The 25,991-nt window shown below is 44.7% G+C and overlaps 1 protein-coding gene across 8 annotated transcripts in view; it reads right to left on the bottom strand.

Moving 5' to 3' along the window:
- Kat60 (Katanin 60) overlaps positions 1-25,991 on the bottom strand; it is a 174,777-nt gene that overhangs the window by 99,573 nt on the left and 49,213 nt on the right. For all 8 annotated transcript variants that reach the window (XR_010569027.2, XR_010569026.2, XM_070539324.1 and 5 more), the window contains exons 3-4: positions 22,583-22,782; positions 13,070-13,271 (exon numbers count right to left, since the gene is read on the bottom strand). Coding sequence is in view for 6 of the 8 variants with exons in the window: in XM_070539324.1 (XP_070395425.1) it covers positions 13,070-13,271; positions 22,583-22,782 (402 nt within the window). In the remaining 2 variants the exon portion in view is untranslated. The remainder of the gene's footprint in view (positions 1-13,069; positions 13,272-22,582; positions 22,783-25,991) is intronic.

The following is a 25,991-nucleotide window of genomic DNA, read 5'->3' as shown; positions in this document are numbered from 1 at the left end:
CACTTAATTGAGGAATGAATTTTTCAGTGGTGTCAATGATAAAAGCTTTAAAGAATGATGCAGCATAATCTATAGTAAAATTATTTATAAAGTCCTGTGACAAGTAGGTGGATTCCTTGAAAGCTTCCCAGTCAGCAAAGGCGAGTTTCCAGCGTGGGACATGTGGAGGGGAACCATGTTGAGTTATCAAGTTCAGCGTTACTGGAAAGTGATCACTTCCAAATAGATTTTTAATTACACGCCATACTAAATTAGAAAAGATGGAAGGAGAGCTGATCGACAAGTCTAATGACGAATATGAATAATGGTAAGGATTATAATAAGTTGGTTCCTTCTTACTGAAGAGGCACACACCGGGGCTTAAAGGAAAGTTTCCAATGAGTCGACCTCTTGCGTCGCATCGCAAATCTCCCCACATCATGTTACGAACATTATTATCTTCCATGAGTATGAAAGGCATGGGAAGCTGATCAATGAAGTTATAAAAGACTGTTTTTTCGAGATGATGGTTCGGGGATATATAAATAGCACATACAGTGACCAACTTATTAAAAAGAATGGCCCGAACTGACACTGCCTCAAGGGGCGCAAAGGAAGTGTTGGCATGCTACAGACTTGTCAGCTACTATTGCTACACTGCCGGAGGCATTAGCCTCGTCACTATCTTTTCAGATGATGGTGTAATTTCGAAGAAAATTTGTGTTCGTAGGTTTCAAACTTTAGGTTATGTTTGTGTAGGAGTTCTCTAATATCATCGAGGTTATGAATGAGTCCTCTAACATTTGTGGGAATGCGCAACTCTCACGCGTCCCCTGATATGTTGTTTTCCTTGCATAGCTCCCGTCTCCTGTAATACCGATAACCATACCGACCGCCGTGGGCCCCAGGCCCGCGGCGGTCGGTATGGTTGAAGCGTAGTACGAGAGATGGCGCGAGTGTTGCACTGCTAACGTCGCCTCACGGCAGGGTTATTGGGCTGCGGGTCGGCAAGTGGCGCGGACCTTCTGCACGTGCGCTGATCCATGCTTCTGCGAGACTGTCTCGCATGGCCTCCTTCGAACGCGCCACCGTTCGCGTGACCGTACACGTGAACGACCAGACGTTGGGATCCAGCATGGGGCGAACATATTCGCTCGCTATCCGGTCACGGTGAGTCAGACTTCTGCGATTTGTCGAGCACCTATCAGCATGTTTTGTGGATAGCAACTCGGCTAGCAGGCATTGATCTATGAAAGGTGCAATAAATGCTCTTGTGATTGTTTTCACTACTGTGTTGTCGTTACTTTGTCCAAAGAGTACGGGGGTGAGAACCCCACACATTCCGTAGTAGTATTTGTGTCTCCATTATAATAAAAGAGCTTTTGTGCTGTGTGTTTAAGAGACGAATATTAGCTCACGGGCCTTTTTCAGGCGGTGATGCGAGCTTTGTCTTTTTTTAGAGCAATCGTGAGAAATTCACCTCTCCTTAGGCGCTGGTGGCACCATCTGATTGGTGGTTGTGTCCATCGCCTCTTGCGAGACGCTGGACACGTGCTCTTGCAAGAGCTGTGCTTGATGTGAAGGCCTCGACTCGTTGGAAGAGACACGTTTGAGGCCACCAGCCTGTAGGTCGATGGCCCCTTCTGCTGGGGTGGTGGAACAGCGCGAGCTGCAGCCGCCAAGGTGATGCCAAGATGGCATCACCGCCGGCGCATTGCGTGTGGGCTGGACAGCCGCCAGGAGCCATTGTGGCACCGCCCCCTGACACACCACTTCGGCAAAGCTGTTCGTTGGCAGGTATGCCACCCGCCTACGAGCCTCTTTAAACATTATATTTTCCGTTACTTTGATTGTGACTATTTCTTTTTTCCAAGACGGGCATGACCGTGAGTATGCGGCATGCTCGCCATCACAGTTCACGCAGTGCGGAGTGCTTTCGCATGCTTCATAGGCATGGTCATCAGAACTACATTTTGCACATGTTTGCCAGCCTCAGCAGTTCTGGGAAATGTGGCCAAAATGCTGGCATTTGAAGCAGGGAAGAGGATTTGGAACATACGGCCTGACATGTAGCTTTACATATAGCCAGCCTCCGAGTGTCTCAGGCAGGATGTCTGAACAAAAAGTGAGTACTAGATGCTTGGTTTTTATCTCCTTGCTGTCGTGCCCTAGCATAAGTCTTTTAACATTGATTACGTTTTGGTCACTCCAGCCTTCCAACAGTTCAGCTTCTGTCAACTCCATCAGGTCCTCATCGGAGACGACACCATGGCTGGTCTTCATAGTTCGGTGTGGGAATATTGTCACTGGGATTTCCCCAAATGACACTACTTTAGGAACATTTTCAAGCTGTTTTGGATAGCGGCATTCCAGAAGGACATCACTGCTAGCCATTTTCGATGCTTTGTATCCTGCGCCAAGAGCTTTGATGAGACATTTTGAAATGAGGAAGGGTGAGATCATTCTCGTGGTCTTTTCAGGTTTTTCAGAATGGATGACATGGAATCTGGGAGAATTTTGCGATTTGTTGCCAAAAATTGAAAAACATCTTCGGTGCACCCTCGTTTTCGAGGGGGATAAGGGAGTGGGGGGAAACAGGTTGCCATAGATGCTTAATTTTCGGCAGTAACATCAGCCATGCTGCAGGGCCTGTAAAACCAGGTCCTACAAATACCAGCCATACATTACCGCTATTACAAAATGTGGCATAACCTAGGTTGGCTATTCACACAAGGTTAACCTTTGCTGCCTGGAAAAATTGGAAGAGGAAGCCAGAAGAAGACAGGAAAGATGGAAAGGGAGAGAAAGACGAATGTTGGAGGGAGAGAGAGACAGGAAAAGGCAACTACCGATTTCCCCCGGGTGGGCCAGTCTGGAGGTGCGGTCTATGTGAAGCCGAGGCCAAAGGGGTGTGTTGCCTCCGCCGAGGGGCCTGTCCTAACACTCAGCATCGGCTCAACCCCCAGGATCCCCTTTTCCCCAGAAACGGCTAAGCCATGCACGGTTGAACGCAGGAGGGTCCAACCCTCATGTGCTCGGGTGCATGGTGTCGCAACACACCAAACGCCTGCTGACGCAGTTGTGGAGGGTAACCAACGTTTAACATGTCCCTTCTCAAAACCTGCAGCTCTTGCCTATGTTTCATGGGGCTGGAGCAGATGCGGAACGCCCGGGAAAAGAGTGCTGCTTCAATGGAACACTTTTGCCCAATTGGGTGCGTTGAGTCAAAGCCCAGGTACTTTTCAATGTGCAGTGGCTTTCTGTGCACACTAGTCCTAAAGGCGCTTGAAGTGCTCTCTACAAGGACATCCAGGAAGGAAATGCACCCATTGGTTTCCTCTTCAGCCGTAAACTGTATGCTCGGCTTGAAGGAATTTAGGTGCTCGAGGAAATGTGTTGCATGCCGGCATCGGATAACATAGAAGCAGTTGTCCATGTATCTTAGAAACAGCTTTGGTCGCATCCCGAATGAAGACGAGGAAGCACTTTCCAGATCCTCCAGAGCAATATTGGTGCAAATGATGGACACAGATGCACCTATCGCTGTGCCGAATACCTTCTTGTAATACTCCTTACTAGAGATGAAGTACGTATTCTAAAGGCAACCCGCCATGGTTGCTCAGTGGCTATGGTGTTGGGCTGCTGAGCACGAGGCCGTGGGATCAAATTTCGGCCACGGTGGCCGCATTTCGATGGGGGCGAAATGCGAAAACACTTGTGTGCTTAGTTTAGGTGCATGTTAAAGAACCCCAGGTGGTCGAAATTTCTGAAGTCCTCCACTATGGTGTGCCTCATAATCAGAAAGTGGTTTTGGCATGTAAAACCCCATAATTTAATTTTAATTCTCAAGGCAAAATTTTAGAAGGTGGCAAATGTTGTGAGTCAAATGGCCGAGGACGAGCGCTAATTAGCGCTCGTCCTGTCGTCTTCTCTGTCTGTGTCCCTGTTATTTGCGCTAGTCTTTTGATTAATAATTACACTGATGCGTTAGAAATGTACCCTATCCCTACGCCGACGCTTGTAACACAGCTAAGATATTCGCCCACCTTTAGCGGAAATGTGCAGTATTAGGATAGTGGTGAAGACAAATGCCGCAGGTTTTGCAGCATGCCCACCATGTCACTGGCGGCTAAGCGCACCCATCCCTGTTTTTGTCCCCTCAAAGTGGACATGGCTACATTATTGTTGCAAACTTGCCAATATTAATGATATTATTTATTAGCAATATGAAAGAAGCTATTTCAACGCATGTAATGTACTCATGAGAAGAAAAAAAAAATCCCATTTAGTATGTTTGGCTTGCTTCGCCGCCCACCATTTTTGTATTGGTGTCCTGCACTGTTACAGCGGCAGCCGCCTGTTTGTTCACCTGCCGTCATCTCGCAGCGAATGCGGGATGAAAAAAAATTTTTTTTCTTTTCGTGGGAAATTTAACCTGCCGTGTTCACCTGCCGTCATCTCGCAGCGAATGCAGGATGAAAAAAAAAATTTTTTTTCTTTTCGTGGGAAATTTAACCTGCATAACTGCACTTAACCTGCATAATCGCACCCCTGAATTTGTGTCAATTTTTTTGACAAGGAAGTGCGATCAAATACGGCACTTTCAGTGTCAATACCACATCTATGATAACGTAGTCTCTGACACTGACAGCTTTAAGTACCTTGGTGTTACAATTTTTCGCCAGCTAACCTCATCCATGCATATTGGTAAGAATATGTGCATCTGCGCATTGCAAGCTTGGTCTCTTTAAACATAAGCTTAAGGACTCTTCTTGTAATGCTAAATTGCTGGCTTATAATATATTTATCAGGTAATGAGTAGAATATGCATGTGCTTTTTCGGACCTTTACAAAAAATAAGGATGCCAAAAAACTTGCAATAATTCAAAGACTTGCTGTTTGCTTTGCATACAACATTTATGACCAGTGTTCATATCTTGGCAACTTCATGCAAGTTAACCCTACTGTCACTCTTGAAATACACAGAAAACTTGCCAGACCTAAATGACTTTACCAGCTATGGCATCATGACCTTCGACCAAATTCTGAATCTACAACAATAGTGAACTAGAACTAATCATCATTATACGCACAGTTTAACACCTCTGTTCACAAGAATGAACAATTACAAGTATCAAGTTTTTCTCAGAACAACAACAGATTGTTAAAATTTTATCACCTGACTTACAGTGAACCACCTAATTTTTCGGATGTGCCTGATAATTTGGACACCTTCATGGCATTGCCAGGTACCCCATAGAGCCAATGTAAATGATGTCTGAAATTTCAGAATAAAAATGGCGGCAGAACTGGCTTCAGTTAATGCCATTTTGGAGCTGGGGTCATGGCAAAAAGTCTGAAAAATTGGACCGCAAAGGGCTTCGGCATCTGTCGCAGCCTCAAACCAGCGCTCTTGAATGCCCATCTGCTTTCCGTTGCAGCAGTTGTTTTATGCTGTCATTAGGCCTAGCTGCTTCGACATTCACTATCGCACTGTTCACTGCCGAGTTTTTCATTTAAAGTATTCACCACAGCGGGCAATGGCGCTGATTTCACCTTCGTCCTCCTCACCAATGGCATTGAAGTGTGGAAAGCAGGGCAAAGGTTTAAAGTGGATGTTTGATATATTCGAACCCCCGAAAATTGGTGGTCGTTTCTTTAGGTCAACTTAGCCACAGTACATCTGTGTTATGCGGCGAAGCATACAGGTTGTGTCGCAGTGAAGCATATTTTTTATGCAGTGAAGCCTATCAAAAGTAAGAAAGGGGCATTGTCACCGGGCTTCTGTTGGTTCTTATGGATATCAGTTCAAATACCTAAACTATTCAGCCTCTTCATGCATCTGGGCAACACCATCCGCTAGGCACAAACCACTATGTCTGCTACTAATCTAGCTAAGTGCCTAGAAACACAGTTTCCAAACCACCAAAGTACAAATTTGACCAAGTAGAAAGCTTGTGAATGTTTCTAGACCCTCACTCTAAAGTTGTGGAGTACCACCAGGATGGGGTGCTTCAACAGCAAACTGGGTTAAAAATTTGGCTTTAGAAGAAGCAAGAAAAATTTAAACACCAAGGAACGCAGATATGCCCTCAACAATGAAAGCTTGTGAAGAGACTCCCTCCATGTCAGCACTGTGGAAAGACTGATGAACTCATCAACCAGCTGCAATTTTTACTTGCTTGTGGCAGCACCTTTCCCTGCCACAAACACAAGTAGAGAGATACTTTTATTTTATTTAGTACATACTGCAGTTCGAAGACCAAGCAGGACAGGCAAAACAATGAACATAGTGAACAAAACTGTACAAGTTATACAACAGAATATAGCAAGCACTACCACTAAAAGACAAGCATAGACTAAAAACATAATTAAGATTTGTTTAAGACAAGAATTCCACAACTCTGTAAAATAACTTTTATGCGCACAAAGAAAAACACACAAATTAGTTGATGAGTTATAATATAGACAAGAGTATGGCGTTATTAACAATGAAATTTGGAAATGATACAGGGGTTTTTCAAAGTCAGGAAAGCCATGTCCTGAAAAAGACTCTTGAAGGCAGTGCGTTCCATTTGCTGATGGTTCGCAGAATAAAAAGAGTTTTGAAAAGGTTAGCATGCGCGAATTATGGTGTCAGGTCATGATTGTGACTATGTCAGGTCTGCTGGGAAAAAGTGGCAGAAAGGTATATGCCAGGGTTGATATTAAACTGCCCAGTGTGAAGCAAGAAAAGAAACTTGAGTCTGGTGATAGCTCTGTGCTGTTCCAAAAGTTGTATGTCGTCATCAGTGATGAAGGAGAATAAAGATTGTGATTTTAGATTAATCATGCTGCTCTCCTTTAAACCATTTCTGGCTTGTAAACACCCTTCTTGAAGTATGGGTCCCAGGCCAGGCATGCATACTCTAGATGGGGTCGAATAAAAGTACTGTATGCAAGAAGTTGGATCTGGGATGGCGAGTTGTTTAGTTTATGTCTAATAAAACCCAGTCTTCTAGAGGCATATGAAGAAATGTCATCAATATGTCTAGCCCATGATAGTCAATTGGTAATTGTGACTCCCAACTATTTAATCTTGTTGACTTCGATTAAGGGATTATTATTTAATGTATACTAAATGTGAATGGACTAACTTTATTTGAGATTCGCATAAATACTGATTTGCTGACATTTAATTCCATCAACCAGGTGTTACACCAACCAGAGAGAAATATTAGGTTGTTCTGCAAACTCTAGGTCCTTTTCACTTTTAATTGGCTTGTAAAGAATGCAGTAATATGCAAAAAGTTTTAAAAATCTTAAAAGGTGTCTACTGATGAAACAATGTCACTGATGAAGATAAGAAACGAGGCAGAGCCAAGGACACTATCCTGGGGAACACCCGAGGATACAGGCAGAACTTCAGAGCTGCAGCCTTTAACCTGGACAAACTGTCTCCCATTGGTGACGTAGGAGCGCATCCAGTTAATTATATTGATGGGCAGGCCAATGCTAGAAAGCGGCATGAGTAGTTTATTATGACAGAAGAAGATCCATGTGAGTGGTGAAGCACTGTTGGCTTGACTTGTGAAGAGATACCTGCTGATATCAGTGTCTAGTGAGGGGTTCTTTTCACCGTCTGAAATTGTGTGATATGCAGGAGGATGTCGCTGCTCCCTGAACATGTCAAGCAGCTATCCTTCCTTCATGACAACATTCATCATCATCATCATCAGCCTGGCTACACTGACTTTTTTATGACAACATTAAATAACTGCAATTATGATAGCTTCAGGTAAAAGTGTTGTACTAGAGAATTTTGATGAGCACAAAGCATAATTTTTATGTGCGCCAGTTACTGTGCAATAAACTTCCTTTTTTTTCTTGCCTTAGATCTCCATGCTTGAAAGCCATGTTGTGAGGTATAGAAAAATGGAGTGCACTGGGAAAGGGATACAGCAGTGCTGGGGGAGGGTTCTAAGAAAGGGCGATAGAGGAGGAGGGAAATGTCAGCGGCAGCACCCATAGAACGTTCTGTAAATAGCAACAGCGTGCTTGCAATGCACTTGCACGCCTTGTATACGTCACCGCATGAGCTCAGAGCTTCATTCCACATTCATAGTAAGGTTTGTTACAGTGCAACACAGGACAAGGACAAAAAAAGGTATAAAACGATGACACGGTGCTTTATACTGACGACACGGCATTTTATACCTTCTTTTGCCCTTGTCCTGTGTTGCGCTGTAACAAACCTTACTATGAATTCCAACCAACTGGCCCAACTTGCCGTTTTGATGCAGTATACTTCATTCCACATAACTAGGGTGACGACGCACCAGGCCCTAGTCACGGGTGGGGAAGACATCCAACTAGGCTTTCGCTTTCACATCTTAGAAAGTTCTAAGCATCCCCCGTAATGTTTTGTATCTCTATTCGGTGAAAAAAAAATTGCAAAATCAATAGTGTTCTTATTTGAAAGATATTATATTTGATTCACAATTGGCTTCCATTATTTGAATTTGTTATGAAATTGAAAATTTGATATTCGCACATCCCTAGTTTGAAGCATTGCATAATGACGGTTACCAAAAGTCAGCTTCACTGCAATAAAACAAATGATGCATCCTTTGCATGTGACAACTCAGTTGCTGAAGCCTTGCTCAAAAAAACTTCAGCATCTGCCAACTGCAGAGCAGCCTCCAGTGGATAAACCAAAGAAAGTAGCTATTATATTGCATTACCACAAGATTTCTCATAATAATCTAATAATAATAATCACATAATCTCCTTCCTTTTATATATCTGCTATGCTTGATCATGCTGTGCTTTGTTTTGTTTTTAGTTAAGCCACTGTACAGTTGTCTTAGGTTTATTTTTGAGTTGTTTCCATTGTACTTAAGGGGGGATGCGGGGCTAAAATACCGATTTTCGGAAAAAAAATGTGTTTTAAAGCTTGAGTTGTTTTGGATTGCTGGTTTAATGAAGAATATTCTCACCAGGTTTGGTTGTTATCGGAGAAGTAGAAAAGAAGAAAATGAATTTTTTTCACGACGCGGTGGGGCGCATTTGCCGTCGAAGGCGTCTGTGAACGCTCTTTTCAAGACGCGGCCGCGGTGCGGGCAAAAAACCGAACGTGAAGTGAATGCCTGTGATAGAAAGTTTGTTTTTCGCGCTGTTTAGTGACGGAATACTTTCCATCGAGACTATGCAAGGCAACTATCGAAGAACTAAAAAAGAAAGGCATATTACTGGCCGCAGAAACCGAAACAAGAGCTCGAACCGAAGCAGTGGGTGGCAAACCGAAACAGGAGCTCGGATTGGCGGAAATGTACCACGTGACCACCCAACGCTGTTTTCGCGCCATTTGGAGTCGTTCCTGCTTTGGTTGCGCTCGACGCTTGCTATGTGTTGCTATATCTTCCTTCTGTGAGCTTATTGCGATCATCGGGTGGCCGGTGGTGTGACCCGAAGATGCCCGCAACGAAGGCTTCGACACGGAAAAGCTTCGGGAAGCGAAAACGCACGACGAAAGCGAGAGGCCTAAACAGCACTAGGCGACCGCCAGCAAGTGAGCGTCTGCCTGTGCGTTCGCCAAGCCCAAGCCTGCTGCCGGCGGCTGATGCGAACCCTACAAGCTCCGATGGTGGTTCGTCACCTATTGAAATGTCTACTGGTTCTGCTGATGGTGGTGAGTGCCAATTGACGACATTTGAAAGGAAGGTCGCGCTACTTTGCCAGGGTCCTGCCGACGAAAGCGAGGAAACGCCGGAGCCCAGCGGCTACCGTTTCGTAAAAGTTACAGCCATCAAGGCGGTGGTAACATCGCTTCTGTGCCCGCATTGTCACGGACAGTCGTTGGACTTGGAAGAAATCGGTGCGGGCGTGAATCTGGAGTTTGTCGTGATGTGTAGATGGTGTGGTGAAGTCAAGAAGGCCGCGCATGCTCCACCTGTGAAGTCCAGTCGGCAGCCTGAGCTTTCATTGCGCCTCGTGGTTGCAAGCCGTAACTGCGGCATGAACTACAAAACCATGGCAAACTTTTTTGCGGGTATGGACGCGCCAATGCCCATGCACCACAAAACATACCAGACAGTAGCGGAGAAGGTGCACAGAGCCGCTATGGAAGCTGCGTCTGATGTCATGCGCGAAGCCGGAGCCGCTGTGAGGGCATTCAACTCCGTTGCTGGCTCCACTCAACTTTTGGACGTGTGTGTAAGTTATGACGGAACTTGGCATAAACGCGGCCACACCTCACACTTTGGGCTCGGCGTTGCTATCGAGCTGGAAACTGGGTTGGTGCTGGATTTTGCTGTGCTATGCAACTATTGCCATGGCTGCAACTATGGTCCCAAAGAAGGTGAGGATGGACATCAAGATTGGAAAAAAGCACACAGTGAGGTCTGCCAGAAGAACTTCAGTGGATCATCGAATGCCATGGAAGTTGAAGCTGCAGGCATAATATTCAGTCGCTCTAAGGAGCTTCACAACATGCAATACACCACAGTGCTCTGTGATGGCGACAGCAAATCATTCCTGCATGTCTCCAGCCTGCAGCTGTATGATAAAGACATTGTGAAGGAAGACTGCATAAATCATGTCGCAAAACGTGTTTATGCTGGAATTGAAAAACTAAAGAAAACGACGAAAGGTCTAGGAGGCAAGGGGAAGCTGACGCAAAGCGTGGTAAAAAAACTGACTGCTTACTATGCATCTGCCCTGAAAGAAAATGCTCCAGATGTAACAAAAATGCAACGAGGAGTATTTGCGACACTTTTTCATTCCTACTCGACGGACGAAGTCCCACGACATGACGCTTGTCCACATGGTGAGGACTCATGGTGCCACTACAATCGGCACAAAGCCCTAGTTGAAGCTGGTAAGCCATCAGTGCCAAGACCCCATCGTCCAGCTTTCAGCAGAGACGTTGCCAAAGAGCTTGTGCCTCTCTACAACCGGCTTAGTAAGCCAGAGCTCCTTGCACGATGCTCAAGAATGCAGACACAGAATGCAAACGAGTCTTTCAATGCGCTAGTGTGGAAGAAGTGCCCGAAGACCCAATTCGCATCCCTGAGAACCGTGGAGACTGCAGCAGCCTTGGCTGTACTAGAATTTAATGAGGGTGCACGTGGCATCAAGAGAGTATTTGACAAGCTGGAACTAGAACATGGAGTCCAGACGATGAAGCACGTCCAACAAGCAACCCATCAAAGCATTGCCCGAGCGAAGGCAAGGGCGATGGACAGCTCTAAAGTTGAGAAAAAGAAAAGAAGGCTTGAAGCAATTGCCACAGAACAGCGTCGCGTTGAAGATGAGGGCCCGACCTATGGAGCAGGGCACTTTGATTAATTTTTTTTTACCACAAAATAAAATAGCATGTTCTCAAATCTTTGAACTCATTTTTCTGAGTTTGCACTTTTTGGGGAAACAAAACCGTTAGGAAAACAATCATTTCTAAACTACATTGCCAAAAGATGCTTTCAAGGTGGTTTCTAGACTGAAATTTTCTCAGGAACAAGATAAGATACTTTTTAGGGTGCTAAATAGTTTCTAACAGAAAATATTTTGAGGTGTCTGACATGTAATGACAACAAAAAAATTGAACTTTGTTTTTAGATTGATGACATTTTTACAGAAATTGCATAAAAAGCATGCGAGCGGTCTTATCTTGCACTATGAACCATCTAGAAGATATCTAAATACAAACAGTTGATATATTTACATTATTTTTGAAATGATAGTTTTCCTAAGCTGAGACACATGATTGCTGAATATGAGAGCTATAACTTTTTGTCTGTTTGAGCTAGCGCATTGAAACTTTGAATATATTCTAATGAGCAGATTATAAACAGTCGCTGAAAATTTGATAAAAATTGATGCAGTAGTTCAAAAGTTGACTCTTGAGCCTAGCATCCCCCCTTAACAGTTCTTTGTTACATTGCCCCCCTTACTCAATGCCCGACAAGGCCTGTAAGGTGTTTTTTAAATAAATAAAAATAAACTTGAAAAAAAGTAGGAGAACAATAAAAAAGAAAAACCATAGTAACGACGGCAATAGGAGACCGAAGGAGTGTGAAAAGAAACACAAAATGACCTTCGTTCCCTGCACTAGCAATGTTGTTTATAGTATCCCACTCTCTTGTGGTAAGAAATATAATGGCCAGACATGCAGGTGCCTTAATGATAGACTTAGAGAACACAATAACAAAGTAAAAAATGCAGGTGTTGGTGGCTTGCTATTCATTGTAATTCCCGTGGATGTTAGCCTTTGTTCAGCACGGCACCATTGTATGCTTCATGCCTAACAAGCTCGAAAGAGAAATCATTGAGGCCGAAAATATCTTGAGATTACGTTCTGAGTGCATAAGTTCCTTTCCAATAAGAAACTTGTTTTTCTTAGGAGGTAATTATTTGTGCATACATGGTGGCTTTGTGCGAACGCATAAAACCGTACTCTGGAAAAATAAACCTTTGTTGGTAGTTTGCGCTCTGTGTGTCATCTTGTCCTTCCTTTTGTGGTCATTTTGTCTATGCTCAAAAACCTGAAGATGTTTTTGCATTTTGGAATTGTATGCCATTTGTCACAATTGCTTTGATTGCTTTTTACCTGCTTGTATCTATCAGTAATGTCTTTCCCTCACTGCAATGCTACTAGGCACTGTAGGTAAAGAGGTAACTAAATGTGTTTGGTCGCATTAAACTCTTGGTGCCAGGAGTGCAGTTGGTCATGAGGAAGCCCCCCGCCCCCCCCCCCCCCCTTAACAAAATTGTTGGTTTCAGCTTAGCAAGGAAACACATCGGGAACAGCACAGGGGTAATCAACCACGAAGTGTTTGTTGTCTTCCTTCCTCTGCCTTCTGTGGGGATGTCAAGTGCAAATTCAAGGGCAGGCTTGTGTAAAACCAGCACTCTTGATCAGCATCTGGGAATAAATTCCAAACAAGTCTAGCATGTCAGCCACAATGCCGCAACTCAGGCACTTGTGACCCCAATAACAACACTGCACTCCTTTAGTGAAAGAGAGGTGCGGCATTGACAGAGGTGCTCCTTGGTTCTGCTGCAGTCAGACATTGTAGACACACAGGTTGGGGATCCCCCCACAAGCACCCACCTTGCCCGCAGGTTCATCCTTTTTAGCATCCTTGTCTTTGCTACGTGGCTTGCTGTCCTCCTTCCGAGAGGCTTTCGTATCGGTGCCTCGCTTGATGGTACTGCCTCCGCTGCCCTTGCCACTAGACGAGCCCCGGTTGCTAGCTGTCCGTGACGTCTCTGTTCTCCGACCACGACTCACCTGGCGGACGGATGGGCCTGGCCTGCACAACAAACAAATATGCTGCATTCTTATTCGACACTAAGGAATTGAAGTTTGTGGTAACAGCTAAAGATGCACTGTGATTGTTGCTCTGCTATTTACTGTTTTTCTGGTAACTGCCTATTAAGAAAATTAATTTAGACAGACTTGTTGTAAAAGGCATGAACATAGAGGCTTTATGAAATTATTGAAATGCTGCTGCCACAATGAGAGAATAAATCTACGCATAGCCCAAATAACGACAGAGGCATATCACTGCCAACAAGCAACACACTCTGTGTGACCATCTCAAGGGCACACTGAGCACTCCCAAGAAATGGTCACTCCTCTGTGCATTCATGGACCCCACAAAGACTAAACAGCCCACCAACAGCATCATCACGCTTACGCACAGCACAAAGCTAAACAAACCTCAAACAGCTGCAAAGGCAGTACACTGCTATAAACTCAAGTATGCAGATTATCCCTATGATCCTGTCACAACCACTGACTGTGATAAGATCCCTGAAGGTGGAGTGCAAGTGGCCCTACACAATGTCCAGTGCAACAAAGTGCCTGGGCATCCCATACAAGCTCCTCCGCAAACTCGATGACTAAGCCATCCAATAACTCCCCATCTTTTACAATGGCCACAGGATCACTGGCACTCTACCACATGAATGGCACCACGCAAACATCACATTGATCTCCAAATTAGGCAAACCCCTTGCATACCACAACCTCAGGCCAATCCCATTGGCCTCAAATGTGGGCACTCTTTGAGCATGCAGTCCTCCAATGCTCAGACAGCACCCTGAGCCTACACTTTATCCCAGACACTCCTGCAGACTACCACCAACACATCTCTGTGCACATGTCCACCTGCAGCTATAAAAGAGGTCATCGACAAAGGATTCATACAGGACCTCTGACTCAAAAATCAAGGACAATTCAAGGATTTCAAGGAGGCTGAAGGCCAAAATTCAGGAAGTGAAAAACAAACCTTATTCATGCACTAAACCATTGTGAAATCTCCTTTTTAGCTGCAGTTTCTTGCACCTAAGCAGCTGTTGAGTTGGACACACGCTTCAAGGTCTTCAGGTCACTTTTCTAAGTTGACTTTCCCATTGTAAAGACATCGTTCGCCTTCTGACACCCTTCTGACATGATGGCTACTAGTGTCTGACATCAGCCAAAGATACCCATCGTGTTTACGCCAAATGACTGGAGCTTATGTCCTGCCAAGCATTTCTAGAGCCTAGAACTGGAAACTGGAGCCATGATGTCTGTAGTCTGAACCAACCAGCAAAACAATATGGTGGCATGGCTTGGTAACTTGATTTGGCTTTGTCTAGCTCCTTAATGGCAATCATGATTAAACAAGCTTATCGTTGGTGGCTTGGTGGCTGTGGACATGCTGCATTGAAATCATTAGCGACACTCTTAAAACAAAATATAATCTGAGATTATTTCCCAGAAGACAGTGTGTATGGCATAGCTCCTACACAAATTTTGTTCCTTGTAATGTTCGAAAGTCAGCCCAAACCCCAGTTTTCAAGAAATTCAAGGAGCACATTTATTTTTAAGGAGTTTTAAAGGCCCTTAAATTTCTTTATTCAAATTCAAGGGTTTTCAAGGATTTCGAGGTGTACGAACCCTGCTAACAACACTAGCGCAGCCCATATGCAATCTATCCTAGCACTGAACTAGAAAAAAGCATTTCAATTTTGTCAATGTCTCCCGGACCTCATGCTAGACAATCTGGCCTCTACTTAGTACTGTGGCTCTCAAATCTACAAGTATATCCGCATCTTGCTCCTCCACTATGCTGCCATCCTCGGGGGCAACTGTGCCAATTCAATTCACCCCATGGGTTGGGGCAGGCATGTACCCAGGATTTCTTTTTCAGAGGGAGGGGGGCGGGGGGGTACCTTTGCTAGCAGAAATATGAATAACACCCACCATTTGCCATGAAGACATGTAAACCTGCAAAAGTGAAATGAAATAAGCTGTATCTCACAGGTAGGCCTGTGAGATACATCTTTCCTTTACTTGGCAAAGAAGGAAATATATCAAATGGACTCATGCAGGAAAGAAACGCAGGAAGAACACTGCCAAGAACAAGCAAACAAGCGAAAGTGTAAAATAAAGATTTCTATAGTAGAATAAAACTTAAAAAAAAATAACAGCAGTTAGCAACCAATACACATGGCGGGCAGTGTTGCGTTACTCCGTCAGCCAATCATAGAAGCAAAAAAATCATCATCATGCGGCCTTTTAAAAATGGCGTCGAACTTGATAGCTCCGGAGAGTTCGCTGTTCTTGAAGAGTCTTTTCATTGGCGGAAGCAGTGAGGTGCACAAAGGGCAAAGTACATGTAGTCTGAGCAACTCTCTCTTCAAAAGTCTGCGGTACAGTTCATTTCACATATGAGCCCATTTCACTATATGCACCCTGACCACCAACCAGGATGACACACGCCCATGCTCAAGCACTGATGCACATATTCAGGGAAGGCACCAGAGTTGCACCCATCACCTATGTGAATGCAGCCCCTACCCCCATGCGACGGCATGAATCTATTGTCACCGACGCCTGGTGAGGAGCATACGTCTGGCATGCTCCTCACCAGGGACACTTGTGTCGCAGAGATGGGAGCCATCACCCTGGCCATCACTTATGACACCCTTCCCGCCCCAATCTGACCCCTGATTCTGTCATCACCAATCCCCAAGATGCCTGTCACTCCTTCTCCCATAGTACCATCTGCCTCTCTCTCCTCTGGAGTGGAGGCCTTCTTCCATGCACATCTCCAGTCTTCCTGCCAGCAGCAATGTAAATAACCAAAGAAGAAAGAAAAGGTAGTGGTCATTTTGTACACTGTTGGGTATCATGCAACCTTAAGAAAATTTTGGTAAACCGTCTCAGGATGAGTGTCAACGTGAATGCAGTTAGCATTGGTTCAATGTAGTGAAACACCACTAAAATGCATCATCCACGATGCTTGTACTGACTCTGGGCTCTTCTCTCATGCTTACCTCTGGACACGATGCACCATCTACCGGCACCGCGGCGAAAGCAGCAAGTGGTGCATGTCCAAATATGTATTCAGATGAGACTGTGTGAATATACAGTGTGTCCGTAAAGTCATGGTGCACTTTTGACCGGTCACAGGAAAGGAACAAAACGAGATAGAAATGTGGAATCTTCACCAAATAAAAGGAAAACTCTCCAACTTTCCGTAGTATGATGTGCAAAGGTGTGTGCACGCAGGTGATGACACAGCACTATGAACTGTGCAGCAGTAGGTCAGCGCATGCCAGTCGAGACATAGATGGTATGCAGAGGAAATTTCATGTGTTCTGTGGCTTGCTAAATTCGAATACGTGACCAAAGTGCAATGTGAATATCGTCGCGTGTACAACAAAGCGTCACCAGATAGGAATAACATTAATTGGTAGGGTAAGCAGCTGAAGGATACCAGCAGTTTGCTGGACAAAGCCTGTTCTGGTAGGCCATCAGTCTGTAGATGCTTCTACACTAAACACGTATGAAATTTGAGAGTTTTTCTTTTATTTGGTGAAGATTTCACATTTCTATCTCGTTTCGTTGGTTTCCTGTGAGCGGTCAAAAGTGCACCATGATTTTACAGACACACTGTATACAGACGCAACATAGGCTGGCAGCTGCAGCCGCTGGCCACTTGAACAAGAACGACGAAGTGCGCAGTGGTACATGTACTCTACGAGTGTCAGTCATTATTAAAAGAAAATTGTTTTGCCAAGGCCTTGCCTGTTAACATCGTGACATTTTTCTGGTGGTGGTGCTTGGTACATAGATGATTCGAACCCGAGAGCTTACCCTCCTATACCAGCTGTCACCATCAGGGGCTCCAGCCACAGCATGGTCTACCCGAGTGTGCAAGGATGATGAATCCACCATCATCGCTGGTTACCATTCCTAGCGCAGTGCATCGTCAATCAATCCCAGACGCCAGATTGATTTCATGGAGACGTTTTTGAAGACGTCGACGACTGGCTTGAGCACTTCGAGTGGGTTGGCAACTTTAACGACTGTATCCAAGAGTGCAAGCTATGCAGTGCGTCTTGGCCTCGAGGATTCCACGAGGATCTGGTCCCAGGACTACAAGGCGATGTTGACATCGTGGGACGAATTTGTCAGCAGTTTCTCAACATCTATGCCAATGCGAAGAGAAAGGAGAAAGTAGAGTCGGCAACCCTGGCAAGGGTTCCAAGCCCGTAAGAAAGCGTTACCACTTATGCTGAAGACGTGGCTCGGTTTTTCAGATTGCAAGCGCCTCTACGGCTGAAGATAAGAAAGTGCATCACTTAATGCGAGGTGTCAAGCAAGAAATCTTTGCTGGCCTCATTCGCAATCCGCTGACGACAAAAACTTTCTTGCCGAAGCCATGGCTATGGAAAAACCCCTTCAACAGTGTGCTAGGTAGTACAACCACGTTGTCGTCATTCCAAGTAACCTCGCTTACGTCACTGTAGGCAACGAAATCAGTGCCTTGCAAGAGCCAATCAAGGCTGTAATCATAGAGGAACTCCACAAGATGCAGGCAGTCGACTCACCCATAGGGCAACCTTTCATGGCTGAAATGTTACACGCCGCATTTGCAGATTGTACTATTCTAGTACAGTAAAAGCTCGTTAATTCGAACCGCAAGGGGAAGCCGCTTCAGTTCGAATTAACGAAAGTTCGAACTAACGAAAGTGAAGGAGAGCAACAGTACACTGCGATTTGGAAGCAGTAGGGCATGTCAGAAATTTGCCGTGTCGGAAAGTGATGGTGTGTGCCGCGGGCACACGCCATCTTCAAGTCAAAGCTCTGGTTCCGACTGTACCACACCACCGATGTCCACCGAAACGAACGTTAGCCGAGGCTTAACACCATCACAATGAATCGCGACGGCCAATACCTCCTAAGCTGAAAACAGAGGTGCACAACCGAAGAAGACTGCCGAGACAAAGACGCTGAACATGTGAAGGTGGCGAAGGGCCTGATTCGTTGGTTCTTGATTGCAAGCGCAGCTGCGACGTACTTGTTTCGCTGTGTTTTGGCGCTTGCCGTGCCATCTCCGCACATTAGCAGCTGTACAAGATTTGCAAAGCCTCCGAGGTTCGCAACGGGCAAGAAGTCTCGAAGGTTACGTAGAATGAAGAGGCGGCCGCCGCCGCTGCCTTCTGGCTGACCCCGCGTCGGCTAGATTTTTTCCCGATTTTGCCTTCTCTCGCCATTCTCTCCGTTTCGGAGGCAATACAGCGTTGTGTGTAGGCAATAGGCGCGTTTCTCTGGCCGGGTGCCAGGCGAGCGTAGTTCGAATTATCCGTGAGGGAACCTTCTCGCGTTCGAATTAATGGACTTTTTTATACATATACTTCTGTGGAGCTTGGCCAGACCAAATTGTACAGTTCGAATTATCCATAAATTCGAATTATTGAAGTTCGAATTAACGAGCTTTCACTGTATACTAGAATAAATATTCTAGTGAACTGTAGGACTACATCGCATGCATGACGCTGGGCTGACTATTCATCCGGGAAAATCCAGCTGGTCACATCAAAGATTGACTTGCTCGACTTCATGGTGACCAATGGCATACTTAGGTCCAATCCAGATAAGCTGTGCACTATCCTTGAGTATGCATATCCTCAGAATGTCAAAAGCCTGCATAACTTTCTTGGCATGCTTGCCTTTTTACCACCAATTTATTCCACTGTGCAGAGATTTCACAGCCATTGAATCAGCTTATTATATGAAGTAAAAAATTAAATTCTGGGGTTCTAGGGGCCATAACCATGATTTGACTATGAGCCACGGCATAGCGAGGGGCTCCGGATTAGTTTTGACCACCTGGGGTTATTTAAAGAGCCCCTCACCAGGTCTGGCACTTTCGAGCTGACAAGCAGAGTGCATACAATGTGCGCTAACAATTGTGTCTGCGAAGTATTACATCGCTACGCGCCGCGGAAAGAGCTGAAATTTCAAACCAAACGCTGTTTTCCCTTCTCCTCACAGGCGCTGCGCTCCCAGCCGGAGAGGTGACGTGCATCTACATTTGTGGTGCATTTGTGGGCACAAATTCACCAAATAAAATTTTGTTTCATGATTCACAGTTTTGCTACTGTGTTCCTGATGGTTGCTACAATTTATTTATTTATTTATTAGTATTACCCTCATGGCCAGAGGCATTACAGAGGGGAGTGGAACATATGGGAAATGAGACACCATACAGGTTTTTCTTCTGCTAATACAATGTTAGCTAAAACAATGTGATAATATTAAGGGACCCTATGACAACGTAGACAAGGAACTGCTATTGGATATTCTCACGCACGAAGGCAGAGATAACGATCTCATGGATGTTGCTGAGGGAGATAATATATAGAGACAACCAAGTACAAGTTGTATGGGGTGGCCGAAAATGTAATGAAATGGTAGAAATTCTCCAAGGAGTAAAGCAAGAATGTTCTCCATCACCATTGTTTTTCATGCTTTATGTTAAGGGCATAGAAGGTGGTGGTGGTGAAAAACTTTTATTGATGAGAAGCCCAAAATAGAAAGAGAAGTGGAAAACAGTGAATTAGGGTTTGATTTATCCTACACGAGTAATGGACAAATGGTGCAAAAGAAGGTCCCTGGACTGATGTATGTGGATGACATAATGCTACTGGCAGATAATGTAAGAGATTTTCAGACTTGCAAATATGTGTGCCAATGCAGAGACAAGTCTAGGCTTTAAGTTTAGTACAGAAAAATAGGAAACGATGATTTTTAATGAATAAACGATAATTACGTAATGTCAATTCATGAGCAAGTCAGAGAAGTCAGAGCAAAAGAAGTGCGCAAAATAAATAACTCCGCGTATACATAAACGAAGGAAAGGCTTACTCAAGCACCCACCAAGACAATCTAAAAAAAGAAAGGGGAAATAGTATGCAGCAACAAGGGAAGATAGAGCACTTTGGGGTCACATTAAATATGACATGGTGCATGGAATCTAGAAAGGAGCAATGGCGCCAGTGCTAACGTTCGCAAATGTCATTCTATGCTTAAAATTGGATATCTTGTCGGGGTTGCAAGTTGACCAAAGATTAGTAGGCTGGTTGACTTTGGGAGCCCACGGTAAGACCACAAATGAGGCAGTGCTGGGTGACATGTTGGGGCCTTGTTTGAAGTCAGAGAAGCGCAGTACAAAATTAGTTTTGAAGCAAGGTTCAGGAACATGCATCAAAATAAATGAGTGGCTAAACTGCAAAAGTATCTGTACCTATAAAAGCTGGACACAGAATGGAGGAAGAGGTCAAGAAAGTTGGCAACCGAGTACAGGGTAAGAACGGAAACAAAAATGACCATGAAAATTTACAAGAACGATAAGAAAGTAATTAAAAGGGAAAATTTATATGATAACATGAAGGGAAGTTCCTTAGTATTTGAGGCTCGAGCTGGTTACCTAAGGATGGGAACATACTGGAGCAAATATTCAAAAAAAGATCAGGCATGTGTATGCTGCAGCAAAAATCTGGAGACCACTCAGCACATCTTAATAGAATGTGGAGGGATTCACCCAGTGAGACCTGTAGGTAACGTACACCTTCCAGGAGTGCTTGAATTTAAAGTGAAAGGAAGCATCAACTGGTTAGCAGTTGAGATAAGCAAGAGACGGTTAGAGTATTAGTAGAAAAAAAGCAGGGAAGAAATTGATACGACTGGATCCGTTACAGGCATGGGTAGCGGTACAAGGTAAATAGAGCAGTTTTGAGGAAGAGAAAAAATGGTAAAAGATATGTATACAAAAATGTTAGAATGAAAAGCATGTAAAGAATACTTGATTAACTCAAGCAGGCTAGGGCTAGGCGACTATTTGTCACTGCGCCGTTTCCAAGGGGATTCCAATAAACCACCACCACCACCACCACCACCATCATCATCATCATCATTTTAATTGCGGCATCGGTGGCGGCCATGCGGGAGGAAAGGAAAAAAGAAACTTAAAAACAAAAACTCATCTTTTGACTCCTTATGTACTCCCACAAAGCTTTGCTGTATGTAGATTCCAACTCACTGGATCTGCTGAACTTTTAGTCACTTTTAAGTTATATTTTATATTCACAGCTCACCTCACATGTGATAATTTTACTACACATACATTATATTAGATGCATTTTACAGTGAATATGTTAAGCCACAATACAGACAAGTTACATCTATACCATTTGTCTTCGACTGCACCAGCGGATACTTCATACCATTCCCTGGCCCTCTTTGGCAATTATTGGCCCTTGCACCATAGTACCCCACACAGCACCATCATGAGCCGCATACAAACTTGGGTCACTGAGTATGTACCCCTGTATGCACAGCAACCGAGGGAACAATTCTCAGCATTTGCAGGCACCAGTGCACAGTTTCTCAGCAGTGCAACTAGATGGTGCGGTGTGTGTCCAGAAAGAAGCCAGAGAGAAGAGCCCGATTGGAGCACTGCGCATTTCTTAGCGTTCACACAAACCAGTGCACCATGCATTTCGAAGGCGACACGCAGGCTTTGTGCCGGCTCTGCTAGATGGTGCCGAGTGTTCTTGGGGAAGCGTGTAAGAGGAATCCCACTGCAATACACACCCCACACATAACTTGTTTTGATGGTGGCAGTACAGAGTCGCTATATTGATTCAATGCCAAACATTACTGTCAACAGTCATGAGGTGGGTTCTGCAGATTTTTTTATGTAATTTTTTCTTTCTAATCTATACTCATGGGTAGTTGTATTCTTCAGCCCTCAGTATTTCATTTTCACCATATTGTAACAGTATGATTCCAGGCATCATTGAACACTATATAGCCCTATTTCCTTTTCACTGATACTAAACTCCACAGTGTCCCACTCCTCTCTGAAGTTATCTCTAAGATGATGAATATCTCTCTGACTAGCCACAAGCAAACCATCTCACCTGTGTACATAAAACCTGGAAGATGTTGCTTTGCCTCCATTCCAGCCTCCTTTCTATCTAGAGAAGAGGGAATATAGAAAAACCTAGCGGAAGCCTTTATAAATGTAAACTGTCTCACCACTAGTTAGCCCTTCCCATGCTATCTGTGATTATTAGTCACACACATTTCTTTTAGTAGCACCATGCTGCCTTTACCTAGACATTCATCCCAAGAATGTTCCACAAAATTTCTGTGTTAATGCTACCATACATGCCACTAATACAACAACAGTTTTCTATGGCCAGTGAATGTCCATGCCACCATGCAACCTGTATACACAAGCCAATATGTTTTGCATGCCCAGAGTATGGGGCCTACTTGTGCTCCACTGGGTTGGGCGCCGGCCAAACTTCAGGATCTCGCGGGGTAAACCAGGCCTCTGGATCAAGGGCAGTGTCATCCTCATAGTTGATCCGACTTGTGGGAGTGCGTTCCAAGTGGCTCTCCGAGCGGAATCCACTAAGCACTACCTGTATGTCTTTGATGTACTCATATTCCTGGGCCAGCTCTTGCTGAATCTGAAAAGTAGATAGTTACACCTCAGCCATAGGCACTTCCCACATACTAAGATGGCTAGTTCAGTGACGTCAACTCAAGCAAAGGCTCTAGAAACAGACATACTGAGGCAAAATCCAGGCATGGCTAGAACTTAAAACTGTGCTTGCAAAATGTCGGAAGCAAAAGACTTTATAGTGCTAACATTATCACATTTAGCACCCAAAGTAAGACTAGCTTTCATGTGGGCAGGAACAAACCTGGCCTATCCTGGGTGAGCACATGAATGTGGGGCTTGTGTACCACCTTAAAATCGTTGTGTGTGCTGTTCTTTCGGGCCTCATTGAAGACCAAATTGAATGCAAGATAGCTGCAACCAATAAGCTGCTATAGTTTATGCAGAAAAACTTGAGTCAGTTCAGAGGACTCCACGAAATGTGCTGCAAATGACTGCATGAGCATCGTGCACATGAAAAAGGTTTTAAGCTCTATTAATTACTCCTTTCTTCTATTCCCGAGCCTTTCAAACATTCCATAACATTACAAATGGGGAAGTGTGGCTATTCAGGCCCCTCAAACAACAAAGAGACTATTAGAGTATTTAATTTGCCAACCCAAGAATGAGCAGGCAATACTACATTTTCTGAATATACCGAGACATGATAATAAAGGCCAGAAATTTAAAGTGTCCACAAATTTCAAGACGGGTCAGTCTCCAATGAAGTGTAATCAAAGATAGGTGGATGGGTTTTTAACGCGACAACATTAAGGGCCCCGTGTCGCAGAAAATCCAGTGTCGGTGTCGCCACTGGTGGCATTGCCTATTAGAAAAAATTATCCTGATCCACTACCCCTATTGTGACTTCAGGTTGGAGGTCGAGAGGCGACTCTTGGAGCAGATGAAGAGGAAACAAAAGCTTTATACAATATGTACAGATACAGCAGAAAATAGCATATAGTATGTAGCAGTAAGAGCGCACCAGGCCGACAGGGTGGCTGGTGGTGACTCTCTTAACAATGGGCCGGTTCTGCCTTAAATCCCTTTGGCGACCCATCGTTGGCAAACGAGGCGGCGCAGGTGCTGACATCGCTCATGTCGCATTCCTCTTTCGTTGCTGTAGAAGTCTTGGTGCGGCGTACCACCAGACTCCACGGGAAGGGAGTTGGCAGTTTTGTGGAACTTTGAAGGTTGTCAATGGATGTTTGAAGCCCAGCACAAGGGCAACCCCTTAAGAAAAACAAGGGGTTGGGAGGGGGGGGGGGGGGAGCGCCCGTTACCTCGATAATAGGCACGCAAAGTGGCACAACAGCACCCTCACCGCCAGACAATGCATCCAGAAATTGAGCTGTCCAATGCAGCTCGGAACATGGATGCGCTGCTTGAGCAACGTTGATTGATTGGAAGGATAGGCTTCCATTCGCCCCCCCATTGCCAATGGTCAACCCTGCTGCTCGGCCCTGACAAGGTCCACTGTAACAACTGAGAATCAATGACAAAGCACTCTGGCCAAAGCAAACACCCTCCGAATGCTCTTCAAACTGCCAGACCAAGATAGCCCTCCACCTAGTGCTGTCTAAATTCACTCGGCAAAACGACTACCACATTTTTAAAGCACAAAACGGTTCTAATCAATTACAAAACAAAATACTCAAACTCATGCTAACATAAAAACAATGTTGTATCAAATTTCCACACCAGTGCTTATTACTAATGAGCCCGATGCAGTTCTAATCAATTACAAAACAAAATACTTAAACTCAGGCTAACAACATAAAAACAATGTTGAATCAAATTTCCACATTGATACTTATTACTAATACTTATTACTAATGAGCCCAATGCAAAAACAAGTAACAATCAAAATTAAGCACTTAGGCTCATCCTGGCCTACATATACGTAATACAACAAACAGAAATACTGACACTTTCCCTACTCGAGTGTTCAGCAATCACGTTTCAGTAAAAATTGATCAACTAAAAGATGTCTGTCTCATGAACAGAAAGGACCAGAGCTTAAAACACTGCAATCTTCTTGACATCTCAACCCTTTATTACATTTAACATGCGAATCAACTTTATCGCAAAGAACACTAAAAAATGAATATTAAATGACAAATAAAATAATCTGCTCTCAAAGTACCATGTTCTCAATCACTTGGTGATCAGACACTTTTTTTAGACATACCCGAGCAGGTCGCCTATTCTTGGGTCTACGCGTTGTACAATTGCGAGATCAGAATCAAGCTGATTTGCCTGAAGTACCCATAGTAGCTGTGACTTTTGACCCACTGCCTCCAAACACATGGGGAGCGGGGCATTCATGGACCCACGTGCACACAATCTCTTTCCCTCAGGAAGGTAGCTGCCATTGTAGCAGGCTTTAGCGCAGAGCCAGTGCTCCGCTCCAGCCAGTGTTCCTCCACTTACAATGCCTTGACCCAGCCCAGCTGAGAACAAGCGGCATTTGCAGCGTCTGAATTTCTGTGAAATCCTCTTTCCAGACATGCATCTTGCTTATTCCAGATTTCAACAACCGCCTCAGCTTCAGATCAACCCTGCTCCGATTTTTCCTAATGCCTTGGCGGTTGGTGTGCTTGACCCAGCTCGTATTGCCACCAGAGTTCAACTTTCTCAGCTTGCGCCTTTGTCGTTTGCCCTCGGTGCGGCCCACAAAGCTTGCGGTCTCAGCACTCATACTCCCAGGTACGCTGCCTTCTCATCGGAACGATATCACTCCAGGCAGCAAAACCAAGCTAGGCTCGTCGTCTTCATTAGATGTCTGTGCCTCTGACAGAACATGACTACATCCGATGCCATCTGCGTTAGCCAGCTCGCCCTGAGGCCTCTGCTCAACTTGCCGGATTTTATCACTGCCATCAATATAAAAAGCACCGCTCTCAGCCACTGTTTCCAAAGTGGCCTCTCTAGATGGTGAAACAACACTGTATTCACGCTCTTCACATAGCATGTACATCAATGGCACCACAGCATTTCCTACACATCCTGAACTAGCAGCCATCTCAACAGGCGGTGTGTCCTTGACAAGCTCGGTATTGTCGCTATCATCTTGGCCTTCGCAGTCAGCCTGACCTATAGTGTCAAAGTGCCTGAACAAAGCCCTCTTGGCCTCGTCATTGTCCCAATTCTCCTCACCAAGCAGGTGTTCCAAAACACATGCAACATTACAAGGGAGCAACAGGATCAACTGCTGGGACCAGAGGTCCCGGTTGA

The sequence above is a fragment of the Dermacentor albipictus genome, chromosome 5, assembly GCF_038994185.2.
Source record: "Dermacentor albipictus isolate Rhodes 1998 colony chromosome 5, USDA_Dalb.pri_finalv2, whole genome shotgun sequence".
Lineage (NCBI taxonomy): Eukaryota > Metazoa > Arthropoda > Arachnida > Ixodida > Ixodidae > Dermacentor > Dermacentor albipictus.
Note: the sequence above shows the minus strand (reverse complement) of the source record. Positions and strands in the feature narration are given on the sequence as shown.